This window comes from Dreissena polymorpha, chromosome 8 (genome assembly GCF_020536995.1).
Source record: "Dreissena polymorpha isolate Duluth1 chromosome 8, UMN_Dpol_1.0, whole genome shotgun sequence".
In the NCBI taxonomy this organism is placed as follows: domain Eukaryota; kingdom Metazoa; phylum Mollusca; class Bivalvia; order Myida; family Dreissenidae; genus Dreissena; species Dreissena polymorpha.
Window position 1 is genome coordinate 73,005,658 of NC_068362.1, and position 17,259 is coordinate 73,022,916.

Sequence of the window (17,259 nt, forward strand, 5' to 3'; positions counted from 1 at the left end):
AAGTATTGAGTTGTGACTTTTGAGTTCAGTTGATACTTGCCTGTTATGCAGACCGAGGTATCAGTGTCAAAGGGAAGAAACTCTGATGGCAGACTTGCCACGATGGTGGTGTAGGTGGTCTCATTGCATTCCTGAAAATTGGCCTTTGTTGCATTCTTTAGGCATTGCTTCGCAGATTGTAGGTACCTGTAGATGTAACAGTTTATAACAGCATGATTGTTGTGTGTGTTTGTTTGTTTGTTGCTTTTTTTCTGAGGAAACAACATTTAATGTTTCTGTTTGTTTTAATCCTTAGATCATGCAAATATATATCATCATATGGAGAATCATCATTAAATTTTCCTTGTCTTTTTTGTAATAATAGTTTGTATTGATTTACAAAAAGTATTGTCACATCCAGTTTGTAAGATATACAAAAATAAAAGTGAATGTATCAAAGTATTATATATGAATTATTTATTTATCTAATTCCTGTTAATGTCTTCCTGTTATAAATTTTTTACGTAGAATTTAAATTTTAGTACATGTAATTTAATGTTAGATGCTTTTACCTGCAGTTGAATGAGTTCAGGTCAACAAGTTTTGTATCTAAAGGCTGCAGAACTCCGAGAAACTGTGTGAATCTGTCGTACAGTTGCTGCCCGCATGTTAGACGGGCAAGATTCATAGAGACGGACATATCCTTCGTGTCACAAAGGTCCACATGTGTGTCTGACACTACAAGAGATGGGATCTGTTATAGACACTCATTAAGGTCTTTTTTTCTTGTAACTCCGGGATGGAAGAGAACTAAAATAAGCATCGAAGATGCTTGTTTTTGTTATCCATGATAGGTTAAATTACTTCTTGATATGCACATGCCTATTGTAATGTATTGTTCTGAACCAATAACTATGTTTAAACTAACAAAAACTATCAGAGAAACAACTGAAAAAGTAAAAGAAGTGGAGATTTTCAATGACTTTATGACATTGCAGCAATTAGGGCAGAGTTGTTATTTGCGTACATTCTTATACTTGCAACAGTCTTATTCCTTTCCCCCATAAGAAGCAACGTGAAAATGGCTATATGCAAACACCATAAAACCAGAACAGCCTGTGAGCAGCTCGCAGTCTGTTCAGGTTTTATGCTGTTTGCTGCTCATCAGTATCTTAGGGTTTGAAATGAAGCCTTTTAAACTTTCTACGGGACTACACATGCGTAAAAATAGGTCTCTAGACTAAGAGGTGAAGGGTTATGATCTGTTCCAGACTAAGAATGATACAGTTTATCATTTGCTTAGTCAAACTAAAATAACTTTAGGTTAACAATGCAACTTAACAGTCTTTATTTTGACAGTTAAAAAAAAAGTATAATCACTCTATGACATTCAGCAAACAATGAAACTTGACCTTAACCTAGTTAGAAATATATTGTTGTTTTTTTTGTTTGATTTTCTTCGACATATTCAATAATATTTTAATGTCATGTCCGTCACTTAACTACATCACACTTTTTTCCACATTTGCTAGTTTATCAGTACTGAGTGCAAATACTTATGTCAGCAACTGACAGCTGCCCTATTTGGGTCAGAGGTAGGGAGGAAAGGATTTCATTACAAATACCCACACAAGTAACGTGGTCAGCCATTGATTCTATTTGGAATTGTAGCCCAGTTCTCAACAAACTGAGTCAGCCAGCCTGAATGAAGCAAATGTGACAATGATTTATGACGAGAATAGTTAAATTGACTCACCCTATGATTTTGAGTAAAAACAGGCATTCTTCAAATGAGTCTATATTGTATTATGTGAAAAAAAATGTAATAAATAATGTTATAAGTTACACCCATTCCCCCACCTCTGCATGATGGCAACTGAACGTTCTGGGTTCTGTTTTGGCTGCATTCGTTTTTTTCAGATTGCAGCACTTTATGCACCAGGTTTACAAGGTCGGTCAGGTTACGACCTTCGCATGTACCTTGACCTTGAGAAACCAGCTGGGACAGACACTGACCACTCAAGGAGAAGAGCCTGCGTATAATAATTGCAACATCATAATGTTTTGTTTCATAATTCAGCTACACACTTGAACAATTTTCAAAGGAAGAAAGAAATTGATTTATTTAACCCTTTCTGACTCAGCAGCAAAGTGAAAATGGCTATGTGCCTTACAGCATAAAACCAGAAAAGCCTGAGAGTATCTCGCAGTCTGTTCTGGCTTCATGCTGTTTGCTACTCATCAGTTTCAGTAAGGGTTGAAAATGAAGCCTTTAAAATTTGAATTTAGTAAGAAAGGTCTTAAATCAAATGTACCTTTCTAACCATGTCTTACATAAAAATATGTCATGATTGATGACTATACACTTTGGAAACTACTCAAAAAAACATAGCACAAACATTGACTTTCATTGAATTAACAAATCCCAAATCAAATGAATCAAAAGATAATGTCATGGTTCAAGACTATTAACAACACATATTGCAGAATGTTCAAGGTTAATGTTCAAGATCAAACATTTTACTGTTTCAATTGTTCTGAAATTTCTTTGACAAATGTTTCAAATTGTTTTATAAGGCCACGACTTTTATATTTCTTGGTTTACAAAACCGCCGACCCTATTTTTTGGAAAATGGGAAAAAAAATAAAATCGGAAAATCGTCTTTTTTTTATATATTTTATTCCCGACCGCACTGAAAAACGAGCGAAACGAGAAAAAAAAACGATCCGGTTTGAGTACGGTTGCGAATAAAATCAAGTAAGTTCAATCAACGATTGGTTCACATATATTACAGAGATCGGGATATTTTTCAATGTGACACAGTATGTACCAGTCCTTTTATGGGCACTTCTCAAAATTTATTTAATTACAGACAATAGGAAAATCAGCGTCAGTAAAATGTCGACCGCATCAAAATTTATTTCCTAGTCTTTGACGCAACTATATTGTTTAACATGTTTATTATATTAAACAAACCCGATATTATAGTAGATAAAAAAGTATTACCTTGCAATTTGATAATTAGTATAAATAATCCAATAAAACACTGCCATTATTTACGATATATGTGTTTAGGAATTTTGTAAACACGTCCGCCATAGTTTATAGGAACTGTACAGAAAGTTTGGAAATCGGAACAAATCGGTATATCTCGGAAAATCATTGATAAATGTATTTCTCGTTTTAATGCTTAGGGCCGAGTAATTTCGGCAAATCGGAACTCAACTTGCGTAAAATACTAGCTCAATTAACCGTTAAACTCCGCCTCCGTTCTCTGCAAAAGATTCGAAGGCGGAGCTTAGTGCTCGAATTTAACTTTTTTTTTCTACTTGCAAAACATTGCGAGCAGCTTTAATACCAACTCGCAAAATCAAAAACATTCTCGCAAATTTTGCTGGAAACATAATTTAATTTCATTTTTTTATTCAACAGTTAACTTTGCTTTATCTTTCATATTGTTTTTTTAATCTGTGGGCAAAAAGAAACTAGTTATTTTTCGCTTCGACGCCATGTCTGTTCAAGTTTAATGAACACGTGTGAATTAGTCGACTGTTTAACGTTCTTTGTACCAATACCATCCTCGTATCTGTACTATAAGTATACTAGTCTATATACAAGGTGCGCGCTTCCGCATACGGGTATTAGGACGTTCTATGACATATGGTTTAGCGTTCAGGATGTCGAACACATTTAGCAATATTACTGTTGTTTTTTTCACGTTTTCGTTACTCGCAAAAAATTACTAGTGGCTTAAAACTTAACTCGCAATCGGTATTTTTCACTCGCATTTTGCGAGTGTGCGAGTGTTAATTTCGAGCCCTGGAGCTATGCACGTGCTATTATTAAATTGGAGGATTGCAATTGAGAAACAAACGCACGATTGGTTCGGCATGTTGATTGTCGCTTTATTGCTTTAGACAGCAAGCGGCTTTCCTTTGATGACGTCAAACTGTCAATTCACACAGACTGCACATTTTCGGAAGACTTTAACTGGCTCCTTGTTTACAATTCCAGTAAAAACACTTGCTAACATGAAACTTTGGATTAAATTATCAAAATAAAGCAAAAGCCAAGTTGACAAATATGATTGTATTAATTCGCGTCGGTTCAAATAAGATGTTTTGCGTTGTAAATCAACGAGTTTTCATGACAACAACAACTTTAACAAACATTGCCGCGACGACGCGGGGATCGATCTACCTCGATTTTTTTTCATGGACGATGTCATAAGTCGAATAAGAGCAAACACATACTTAGTGTATGAGTAGTTTATCTTATATAAGATTTATGCAACGGGCATCGCATTGCGTAATGGTGCGCATCGAATTACGGAAATTAAGCGCAGTTTTTCGTTTTAATGGGAGAAGAACGCATGTCATTTAATGGAGTGTTTAAAATTGCCTGATGTTACAAAAGGTGCTTTTAGGTGACTCATTTCATTTGAAGATATAGATGTGTTTCATTGCATAATTTGATTTTTCGTCTCTGTGTTAAGGTTATAAAAGATATGATGTCTTTGTTCTGATGTTATTAGTATTAACTTATTTTTCCAATGATGTTTTTTTTTTTTTTTTTTCGACCGCCCGATGGACCATTTTCAAAATAATTTTTGTAAACCAATAAAAAAAAAAGTCGTGGCCTAATGCATACTGTTTTGGGTGATTGCCTTTTAATAAAAATATTTTCTTTTAAAGTCGTAATCTTTCACAATGGATAGTTCTTATTATTCTGAGAAAAACATTCTCTCACTTACATCTATTTTGATACATTTGACATTTTGATACATCTATATCAAAGAAAACAATAATCATTAATAACTATTAGGGCTGTCACGAAACTCGTGAGCGTATCATGATATATCGTGATACGTCAACACTGTATCGCGATATTTTACAGAATCTGTGAACAAAATAGCAGAATAACAGGTTTTACAATTTTATTAGACTCAATAATCTGAAAACACTGGTATCATGGTATGACTAGAAACTGTAATGAATAAGAACAATCATTTTCTGACTATAACCTGTGTAAAGGTTATCAACGCAACTTAATAAACTTGATAGAACTTGAAACGATAGATATATCTTAATAAGTTATGTATTTTTCATCTGTGTTCATAAAAGAATAATTAGATTTAAAAAACGGTGCGGCATCGCCATACCGCGGTGCAATTTTTTTAACGACCTGCACCGTGATATACTGATTAACCGGTGATTTGTGACAGCCCTAATAACAATTATACTTAATGAATACAATAATGTATCATTAAGTTAAATATCATTCACAGCCTTTTATAGGTCAAACTAAAGTAAGAAAGTTATCCAAAATAAAGTCTAAAGTGTGCGTATATATACCTGCATATGTCAGTCACGGGTTCAATTTCATTGATGACTGAGTTGATGATTGGTTCTAGGCACTTGGCTGCCTTCTCTGTGTTGGCAAGCACATGGTGGTCACACTTGGACATGGATTCACCTCTAAATAATGCTGAAACATTGGAGGAATATCAACGTGGAATGTTTTACCAATGTAAAATGTAATATCAATGAAGAATTTAATATCAATGTAGAACATAATATCAATGTAGAATGTAGTATCAATGTATATTGTAATATCAATGTAGAATGTAATAGCTATGTAGAATGTAATATCAATTTAGTTTTGAATTACAATTTAGAATTTGATTATCAATGTAGAAGAAATATCTATGTAAACGGGAATATTAATGTTGAATGGAATATCAACTTAAAATGGAATATCAATGAAGAAGGAATATCAAACTAGAATGGAATATCAATGTAAAATTGAATATCAATTTTAAATGGAATAACACTTCAGAATGAATATAAATTTAGAATAGAATATCAAATTTGAATGGAATATCAATATACAAGGAATATACACAAAGATTGGAATATCTATATGCAATGAATATTTATTTAAAATGGAATATAATTCTAGTTAGAAGTTACATGTAAAAGTAGGGAACATTGAACATATATACAATAATAATGCATAACCAAATCATACTTTAGCAAAATCATGGGATTCCTTCAAAAACTAAGAAAAGTGCTACCAATGTACAATCATGTTCCAAAGATTGCTTCAAATAATTAAAAGAACATGCCCGCTATACCTGTACAAGTGTCAGCCAGCTCAGTGGTCAGATACATGTGGTCGGAGGGATCTGCTAGTGTTGCCATGGTGATAAGATGGCTGATATTGCAGCTGCCAGAGAATCTTGACAATTGCTCCAGAATGCAGCTGGACCCAGTGTAGAATTGCCTACAACAATATAAAGTGTTATCCTCTCAATCTGCATCAGAAAGCTGGAATACCCTTTTGATATTCGATTCAAGTCAAATGGACATGTATTTTATATTTTATATTAAACTGGCTTGATGGGAACAATATCTTACCAACAACCACTGGGTATGTTCAGATTTTAAAACTAAATTGCGTTATTTAAATAACATGGTTTAAAATCAATATCAAATTTATCATTATAAGAGCTCTTTTTTTATTCCATTGATGATTAATTGATGAATTAATTAATTTCCCTTTTAATACTATTGTTAATCATAAGTGTCTTTGCTCTTTTCAAAATTTTTTGATAAAAGAGAATTTTGATTAGTGAAAACATCAAATTTTGATATGATTTCAAATTGCATGACTTTTTTTGAAGTCCACAGTGTTATTCAGCTTTTTGAAACATATTTGATGCTTGTCAATAAATCACAAACAAAACAACTTTATGTACCAAATATTTGAAACGCAATAATTTACATGGAAAATGATTGGCTAATATTGTACGTTAATTTAAATAACATGAACATAATTATGTGGAAGCATCAGCTCTTTTAATGGTTGCTAAAGCTGGTGTATACCATGAGTTCATATCCAATTGATAAAAATATAGTTATGGCATGAAATATCTTACATGCAAGCCAGACTTGTGTCTGCCATACGGGAAAGCTGGGCGTCGCACCCTGAACAGTTTCTAGACAGGAAGCGGACAGCCTCCATGCTTGTACATACGCCCTCACCACTGCTGATACTGATGTTACCTGAGAAAATATAAACAACACAGGATTGGTACTAAGTAAGGCTTTTGAATCATATTTATTCAAATGGCAATCATATGGCCTTTTACATGTCCAACAGCAGTAAGTTTCTTTGAAGGAAACTTCATATATGGAGTCATGTCACAGGTGCACCACTTAGGTGCCAGGTGCGAGTCTTGAAAATCATGAACCAGAGATTGAGAGACAAGGCCTTAGTTGTAATCAATGACCTGGAATTCAGGGCTCAGTTCTTCCCCATAAGGGACCCTTTTGTATGTCACCTAATAGAAGCATGTTTTTCTCAGTTAATCTTTAATAAGGCCAGGGCGATTTGGAAAATTAAAAAGTCGTAAAGCTGTGATTTTGTGTTAAACAAAACATTTTGAAAGTATAGTGCTTAAGATTTTTCTTGTAAGCAAAGATTACATGTAATGTGAATTTACATGGAATATTCTATTCGATTTTTGATAGAGACATCTGCTTATACAGGCTACCCCTAAACAGGTTAAGAAAATGACCAGTCCGAATACACACATCAAAATTAGAAAAAAACATTTCAGTAGACAAAAGTAGGAGCACCGCAAAACGGGTGCAACGCTCGGCTACGGGTGCAGTTTTGAATACAAAAAAATATTTTTAAAGATCACAGTGAACTTGACCTTTGACCTAGTGACCCAAAAATGGGTGTGACATGTAAAACTTATCAAGGTGCGTCTACATATGAAGTTTCAAAGGTGTAGGGTGGAAGCAATTTGATTTTAGAGCCAACATTCAAAACCTTAACACAATGTTAAGGTTTTAGGACGACGCAGACGGCGGACAGCGGACAACATGACGAGCTGGCTATGACAATACCTCGGGTTTTCCCCGAAAACGCCGAGCTAAAAATTACTTGAATATCGATTTAATATTGTTTAAAAAAAGGTAGCAATTTTAGCCACAAATATCTCGAAATACAAGGTAAGGTAAGGGGCATAGCTGCTCCCTATGTTCCTCACAAGCATGTGGTAATTCTCTCCCTTAGCTATGAGGTCACTGTGTTAAGGGGCATTACTGTCCCCTATGTCCCTCCCAAACATGTAGTAAGGTTCTCTCCCTTGGCTATGATGTCAATGTGGTAAGGGGGCATAAGTGTTCCCTATGTACCAGGCAAGCATGTAGAAGGTTCTCTCCCTTGGCCATGAGGCCAATGTTGTAAGGACAAAAATTATTCCTATATGCCTGGCAAGCATGTAGTGAGGTTCTCTCCCTTGGCAATGAGGTCAATGTGGTAAGGGGCACAACTGTTCACTATGTACCAGGCAAGCATGTAGTAAGGTTCTTTCCCTTGGCCATGAGGTCAATGTTGTAAGGAAAAAAAATCCCTATATACCTGGCAAGCATGTATTGAGGTTGTCTCCTTTAGCAATGAGGTCAATGTGGTTAGGGACACAACTGTTCCCTATGTACCTGGCAAACATGTAGTAAGGTTCTCTCCCTTGGCTATGAGGTCAATGTGGTAAGGGTCATTCGACATCACTGATAGGATCTCCCTGGTTGTACATTCTGTCTCGCCCACAGCTAGCGCCTCAAGTCGTACACACACAACAAAGTCCGCAAGCGCTTGACCAACCGTTGCATTCCATGCCATATTTTTCCTGTCCAAATCGGGACATTTCATTACAATGTCATGGACATTAAACTTTGTCACTTTACAAAAAGTCTAAAATATTATTTCTTTTAATACACAATGTGAATTTCATTAACACATATGTTTCTTTTTTTTTCAAAAATAAAATGAACAAGCAATTGTGGAATATGCCACTTTATGACATCCAAAAGGACTGAGGCATTCCAATCTATAATGTGTCCATCATGTAACAGAATGTGACATTCTTATTTCATTAAATTGACAAATGGAAAGTGTGATATTAAAAATTCATTGAAACTTCTTTAACCCTTTACAACTTAGATACATATTTTGACGCATGTGTGGTCTCTTAGAAAGTTAAATTTAATAAAAGATGTTTCTTACTATATTCAAGTTTTAAAGGCTTTATTTCTAACCCTTAGATATTGATGAGCAGTAAATAGCATAGAACCTGAACAGACTGTTACTCGCAGGCTGTTCTGGTCTTATGCTGGTTGCAAAAGCCATTTTCACTTTGCTTCTTATGGGGGAAAAGGGTTGATATACATAACATACCTGCAGCCCACATTTGGACCAAGGTCGCTTTGATGACACTGGTACATGGACAAATTCTTTAAGGTCTCAAACGAACACACCAGGCGGAATCCTGCAAATTGAGATGAACATAACTCAGAACAGTAGAATACGAACAGCAATAAAATGTTGGCAATGAAAGCCATTATTGGACGATCAATTTCATTTCATTCTTATTATTTCTGTTCCCAACTCACCACAAATAAAACTCAACTTTAACAAGTGATACAAGTATTAAGGGCTTATACGGATTCACTTTGTCAAAAATACCAGTTGTGTTGTTGTTTGTTTTTGAAATTGTAGTGATCCTGGGTTTAAAATGTACCCTCAAAAGGAAATAACTGTATACTAAATCATGGTTGGTAAATTTCAAAATAAGTACTATTTTAAGTAAGCTGAGCATAATTTTTTAATAATACACATATCTAATCGAAATGAAAATCCTTTAACTAACATTTCATTATGGAAGATAAATTACCTCAAACTTGTGTGCAAATTCTAACTAGTCAAGTGTCCTCAGATTAAAGTTATATTATAGGCATCTAACAGTATATGCTATGTTTATAGGTGTCTATCGCAACTGTTGTTTAGTTTTGGTGATTTTACTTCAAATTCATTAAAAAAATGTCCAGCCCGCGAAAGCTAGCAACAATGCCCTTCTATCAAATCTGACCGCGGAATATCATTTCTCCATAAAACATCTCGTTTTATACTGAAATATACATCAACATAAAATAACATGATTCCTTACAACATTTTGATTGGTCAAAGCGTTCTACTGACTACTCGTTGATTTATAATTGGCTTGATCAAAGAATTCTCTTACCATTTGCCATTTTTCGATTGGCTGACCGTTAAAGAACTATTCCAAAATGACACGCCCTGGGAATGGCGCACGTATTTATCCACTTATCGGTTCATGTGATAGTGATACATCACTGCAATTGTCTTACCAATGGATTTAAGAGATAATTTAATCGGATTAGAATTCCCGTGGCTTTAGTTTTGACTAGTTTATCAATTTGATACCTTGTTGAATACAGTCGTTGAGTGACAACTTCATTCGCTTTTCTTTGACCTTTCAAATTGTTGATTTAGCCTATTTTAACAATAAATGTAGGGTATGTCATATTTTTACTTGCTAGAGATCTATTTTATGTATACTCTTATATTATTTATAATTTAACAAATAATAACAATTTTCAAATCCTATAATCATGGACAATTTATCACAAAGATTTATTATTAAATTTCCAACTTCATTTATGTTATTATTGTTTCTAATATTCAAATATTTCTTTATAGAACCCATATTATTATGATATAAGATGTATCAATAATAACAAATGTTATTTTATTTATAAATATTGATGTAAATGAACTTGAAACATTTTCTTACATTATTAAAACATCTATTTAATTTCCGAAATGTATAACATTATATGCTGTTATGTTACACGGCTTAGAGGACTGGGTGCGTCATGTAAGATATTGAATATAATATATATTTTTATAAACAACTGGTAGCAAGATGAGTTACAGATAATTGGTCAGTTACCAAATTTTAACTAACTCTTTTGACCTGTTTATTCTCTTCAGCTCAATTCAACAGTGAAAAATGCCCATAATATCACTTTAAGGCAGTAATTATCAAGTTTAGAAATTTCCAAAAACCAACATTCATTTAGCAACATTACTAGTTACAATGAAGACCATATGTCTTAAAATCAAAAATGTCCTTCAGGTCTAACCCCTACCTTCACACATTTTCAAGGCCTCGTCTCTCAAAGTCTGGTTCATTCCAGATAGGACTTCTTTCATCTGGTACCATATTTGCCAAGATTGGCACCTTACACCCAAGTGGCGAGCCTGTGAGATGACGCACGTGTTCAGCATATACAGTTTCCTGGAAAGAAACTAACTGTTATTGAAGAAGATAAATGCTATGTTGATGCTGATGCAAGAATGTTGTGGTCTGGCTTTATTAAAGGGCATGTAAAAATTCAATTAAAACTCCACTTAAAAAATAATTCATGTATCTAGTGCATATTGTAGAACATAATGCATTAATCTTATATTACCATACTTCATTATAGATTGTGAATGAATCTTTCAGATCTCCCACTTCCTTAAGATTATTTAAAACAATTCATAGATTCAAATTTGTAATTTGAAGATGATTCATATATTTAAAATAGCTATCAATTTATAAAAGATTACTCATGAAGTTAATAGCTCAAACGTCATAAAAGAATAATCATTAACCATTAAGCACCAACTTCATTAAAGGTGATTAATGAACCTTAAATACACCATCCACTTCATTATAATTATTCATAAGCCTTATAGATCCCACTTCATAACAGATTATTCATGAACCCTAAACCTTCACTTCTTTAAAGATTATTCATGAGCTTTAAAGATTATACATGAACCTTTTATCTCCCACTTCATCAAAGGTGATTCACGATCATGAAACACCTCCTACTTCTTTAAAAATAATTAATTAGACAATTATAGCTCCCACTCCATTTAAGATCATAAATGAACCGTTCATAGCTCCCATGTTATCAAACATGATTTATAAACTTATAGCTTCAACTTCATTATAGATGATTCATCAAGCATTAAGATAATTCATAACTATTTATAGCTCCAACTTAAAATAATTCATATTCAATATATATCCCAATTCATTATAGATAATAAATCAAATTTATACACCCACAACTTCATTAATGATAATTCAAGAAGGTTATATAGCTGCAACTTATACTCATTAGTGAGGATTCATAAACCTTATATAGCTCCCACTTCATTTCAAATGATTCATGAATCCTACATCTCTCAATTTACATATACCAGCTTACAGACCTAATAAAGTTCCCATTTCATAAAAGAGCTTCCAATTTTTGTTAACTTTTAACTAGCTGAGATAAAATGATCATTGATATTGGAACAAATGATCTAACCAAGCCAGAAAATTAAATTAACAAGAGGGTCATGATGGCCCATAGCACTCACGTGAGTTGATAAAGAAGAATATTACACTGTTTTGACATATGTATCTGCATAATGGGCGCGGAGCAGTTTGATTTTTAAGTAAACATGCACTACATGATCAAGTAAGCTGAACACAAGTGCCGGCATTCAAATCACAAATGATGTGCAAACAAACCTGCATGAGTTAGGTGATAGGTCAGTTAGGTTTAAGCTGGGGTAATGGCTAAGGCACTGTGTTACCACAGGTCCAATCTGCTGTGAATCTGCGCATGGGCTGATGTCGTTATGGTAACTTTCTAAAAATACATCATTTGTAATATAGGATATTTTACACGCTTTTCAACAAAAAGTTTAAAGACTGGCTACTTGCAATCCAGGTTTTGCAGTCAAAATGGACTCTCTAACATAAAAATAATTGTTCTGGCATACAAATGCACAAAGAACAGAAATAGCAATTTCACAATTTCAAAATTGTTCTGGGAAGTGGAAGGCATAAACAAAGTGAACATCACAACAAACATAGTGCTTACTATTGCATGTTTGGTAGTCATAGCGTAGCAAAGCTCGGATCATCTTCTGAGCTCGAGTGGCTAGGCCTTGAAACTCAAGTCTTTTTGAGACATGGTCTTTCTTTGTAGAGATCAGATGATAGACCTCTTCAATGGAGCAGTTTTCCATGTAGCACTTTCCTCCTACACAGCCAATTAGTGAGTTCACCATTCTGGAACAATTCAATAGAATAATTTTCTTTTTAAGTCTTAAATATTATCATATAATCAATGCTAGGCTAGTGTTAAATAAAAGGTTATTTTGTGAGGCAAATATACTTCAAAGGGAAATACAAAGTGCTTTTAATACAACCTTGTTTCATGTTCTAGTTACCACTGTTTTTATTTATAAAATACAAATATTTTCAAAACTTTCAACACGTTTAAACAAAAATTCTCATCGCCTGCAGTTCTTTTGTGGTGTGAACAAGTTAATCCGGTATTATTTAACAAATACAAATATTGTTCAAACTTAAATTAAGCAAAATTTAAATGTAATGCTATCATCAAAAGCACAGACATCTGTACCATTTTAGACATTTCATACTACCTGCATGTTTCGTAATCCTCAAAGTAGTTCATATAGTCTGCAGAGTCAGAAAAACTGCCCTGGAGACACTCTGCTATATAATCCAGCAATTTTCTGTCTTTGTCGCAAGAAACACCACCTAACAACCAGATATTACACTTATTACATGCAACCCTTTATATAACTAAATCAACAAGAGGGCCAACTTGCAACAAAAAAGCCAGTTTAAAGGTCTGGATTACAATGACCTGAAAACAATCTGTTTATTTGTTGCAAATAATTTCTTCATGGAAAATAATAAAAACAAAAAAGGACGTCAACATTAATTTATTATTTTCATTCAATAAAAATAATAAATATGCAATCTCAGGTCTGCAGGTAAGCTACAGTGCAGCTCTTAATCAGTATTCATTTTCCGCGGTGTCACCGCTAACGCGTTTTTGTTAGGAATCGCTGCGGACATCGGAATTTCACCGGTCCGCAATGATCGTCGTGTCAGGCCATCGCAGACGTAATTCACTTCGGCAAAAAACACAGCAGGCATTCGTCCACCGTGGTCCGCGATGACGATCCGCGGCGTTACACCGTGACCTTAACTGTTAAATCCCAAGGTAGATTTTAAGTATACAAACATGAATTTATCTTTTGAATATATAAATATCATAGCGCATGTTATTATTATTATTATTACTATTATCATTATTATTATTATTATTTTATTATACATGATATACAATGATCAATTTAAAAAAAAAAACTGATATTGATAACATGTGCGAAAATTCCTATTAGTAACTCATTAAGACGAATTTTATAATACCCTTACTAACATTATTAATACCACTAAAAATGCGTCCAATTCCATCTTATTCTAGCTTATTTTACACGAATATGAACACTTTAATAAAGCATGCTTTTACGTTTCATGATCCTGATATCGTTTACCACCTGTGGTGTAGGGTCTCTGTTGTAACAACTATCATGTTAGTTACCATTTGGACAATGTCTTATCTTAGCGACACACATCGCTAATTTAACACCTTATTAACCGGATCAAATTTTGAAATGACATAGCGTCGCTTCATTCTAATTCCCGCAGTATTGGCTACTATTAAATGGATTAAATGATTATCAGTGTTCAGATTTGTAAACTGTAAACTGTGTTATAAAATAAAATGTAGATTATCGATTTATTTCAAGGGTGATCATAGAAAAAATGTATGTTCACTCGTGTCTTTGCAACTTGTAAAAATACTTATTTCTTTGATCACCCGTGAAATACAATCAACATAATTGCGGAAAGTACAAAGCGATAACGCTCACACAAACTGAAATAAGCATGAATAATTCTACTTTTGTAATGGTAATACAGGTGTCTAAAATTGATTGATTGATTACAAGATTACGTGCTAATGTGTTAGGGACTCGAGATGGCGTAAAACATTAAGCACACGAAGATTATTCTACGCGAGTTGTCTTTTTTTATTTGAGGATATTTAATTGTGTATTCAAATATATTTCCTCATGTTTATTATTTTTCACAGAAATAGGAACATTAAATTAAGATTATCTTTGGGAATCTACGTAACCAGGCTTTAAATACTTAAAGTTTTTCTTCATCGTTATTGAGAAACAGAACAAAACAATTTTATATCATAGAGAAATTTATAATAAATGGAATTTATTTATTCACCATAAACAATACAAAGGTATACATGTATGTTTTATCTTTTCATTATGAACCTCCACCTCCACCGTGATCCGCCGTGCATCCACCGCGATCCGCGATAAGTCCACGGCGTTCCGCAGTGACTTCTAACTGTGATAGTGTCCGCAGAGTTTTGGTGAGGACAAGATAAAACACCGCGAACAAGAAACAATATCGCCGCGATTGTCTGCGGTGGCAGTGCGGAATTTGAAAAATCCGCGTGAGATGTACTGTACCTACAAACAATGTTTTAGCATGATGCCCATATCCATACTCAAACAATTAAGCTGAAACTGTTTCTTTATTTTTAGCAAGAATGACCTTGATTTTTATTTGATTGGCCCAATGTCAATCATTAGCTAAGTCTACATGAAAGCGAACTTTTTGGAAAATTTCACTTAAATACCTCCATGCATTTTTAAGTTAATCAGCACTGTTTTTTTCTTTGTTTTTTTTTAATGATGCTATATACCTTAACCTGATTGGCACCAAATGCAATTTAAAGCTAGGTCTGAAGGTAAGATATCTGCATACAATTTTGGTGTGCCAACTCCTTCCAAAATTAACCCATTCCAACTCAGAATCAACGTGAAAATAGCTATGTGCAAACAGCATAAAACCAGAACAGCCTGTTCAGGTTTGATGCTGTTTGCTGATCATCAGTATCTAAGGGTTGGAAATGAAGCCTTTAAAATTTGAATTCAGTAAAAAAAGGTCTTTCATTAAATTTAACTTTCTAAGAGACAACAAATGCGTAAAAATACTTATCTATATGGTAAAGGGTTAAGTTATTGATCGGAAACCATTTCTGGTAACCTGACCTTGACCTGAACAGTCCTAAATGCAATCAAACGGTTGGTCTCCAAGTAAGCTACATATATAAACACAAACACTTTGAATGCAATGCCTCTATCCTTTTACTATAGATATAGAGCTGAAACTGTTTCTATTTTAAGTTACAGTTACCCAACTAGCCACAAATATAATTCCAGGCTAGGTTTTCCATTCAAGCTCATTATATAAAAAGTATTATTAGGATTGCAAAGTACAAACTGAAATAATTTACTAAAAACTGCCTGCTAGAGAGCAAACTTTAATTTGGCACATTGTGAATCATTTAAGGACCATACATAAGAAGCACTTCTTAATTATCAAACTTAAAGCCAATGGCTGGACATGAAATATATTAAGTAAACATTCATATAGCTTATTTAGTCAGAGAATTGCCCACTGACACACTATTCTGTGTAAGACATCCATTTCCAGTATTGTCACAAAAAGCCACATAGCAAGCACACAAAAAATTTATTACAGGCATCATCTGTATTTGTGTTGGTAGACAGACTCCCGCTTTCACAATGGGATCTGTTTATTAAGTCATATAAACAATGGTGGAAGTATTTAGATATTGATAATCTGCCACATGGATAGTACATTAATATTATTCATGATATCTTAAAAAATATCCAAAAAGGTCATTTTGCTTTAAACATACTTCAAACTTTTATTTTATTTTCAAAACTGCAGAGGCTCTTTTACATACATTCATTTGCAATGTTAACAAACTTCTATGTAACAACAAGGGACAAAATTGTCACAAAACCAGGTTTTCATTGTGAAAAAAAAATATGATAAAGGGAGAAAACTCAAACTGAACTTTTGAAATGACCAAAAAAAATTAACCCCCTTTGTAATTTTTTTTTTTTTTTTAAATCTATTTTTAGTCGTGGCGACCTTGACATTGGAGATATTGACGTGAATCTTTCGTGGGACACACCGTCCCATGATGGTGAACAAATGTGCCAAATGATTTTAAAATCTAACAATGAATGACATAGTTATGGCCAGGACAAGCTCATTTATGGCCATTTTTGACCTTTGAACTCAAAGTGTGACCTTGACCTTGGAGATATCGACGTAATTATTTCGCGCGACACACCGTCCAATGATGGTGAACAAATGTGCCAAATGATTTTAAAATCTGACGATGAACGACATAGTTATGGCTCGGACAAGCTCATTTATGGCCATTTTTGACCTTTGAACTCAAAGTGTGACCTTGACCTTGGAGATATCGACGTAATTATTTCGCGCGACACACCGTCCAATGATGGTGAACAAATGTGCCAAATGATTTTAAAATCTGACCATGAACGACATAGTTATGGCCCGGACAAGCTTATTCCGCCAGCCCGCCAGCCAGCCAGCCAGCCCGCCAGCCAGC

The 17,259-nt window shown here is 34.0% G+C and overlaps 1 protein-coding gene across 1 annotated transcript in view; it reads right to left on the reverse strand.

Annotated features, from left to right (window-relative positions):
* LOC127840633 (uncharacterized) overlaps positions 1-17,259 on the reverse strand; it is a 317,893-nt gene that overhangs the window by 211,445 nt on the left and 89,189 nt on the right. Inside the window, exons 51-62 of the mRNA XM_052369044.1 lie at positions 13,349-13,466; positions 12,781-12,971; positions 12,426-12,546; positions 11,005-11,153; positions 9,230-9,320; positions 8,494-8,681; positions 6,921-7,047; positions 6,117-6,265; positions 5,335-5,467; positions 1,840-2,012; positions 552-717; positions 41-186 (exon numbers count right to left, since the gene is read on the reverse strand). Of these exons, the coding sequence (XP_052225004.1) occupies positions 41-186; positions 552-717; positions 1,840-2,012; positions 5,335-5,467; positions 6,117-6,265; positions 6,921-7,047; positions 8,494-8,681; positions 9,230-9,320; positions 11,005-11,153; positions 12,426-12,546; positions 12,781-12,971; positions 13,349-13,466 (1,752 nt within the window). The remainder of the gene's footprint in view (positions 1-40; positions 187-551; positions 718-1,839; positions 2,013-5,334; positions 5,468-6,116; positions 6,266-6,920; positions 7,048-8,493; positions 8,682-9,229; positions 9,321-11,004; positions 11,154-12,425; positions 12,547-12,780; positions 12,972-13,348; positions 13,467-17,259) is intronic.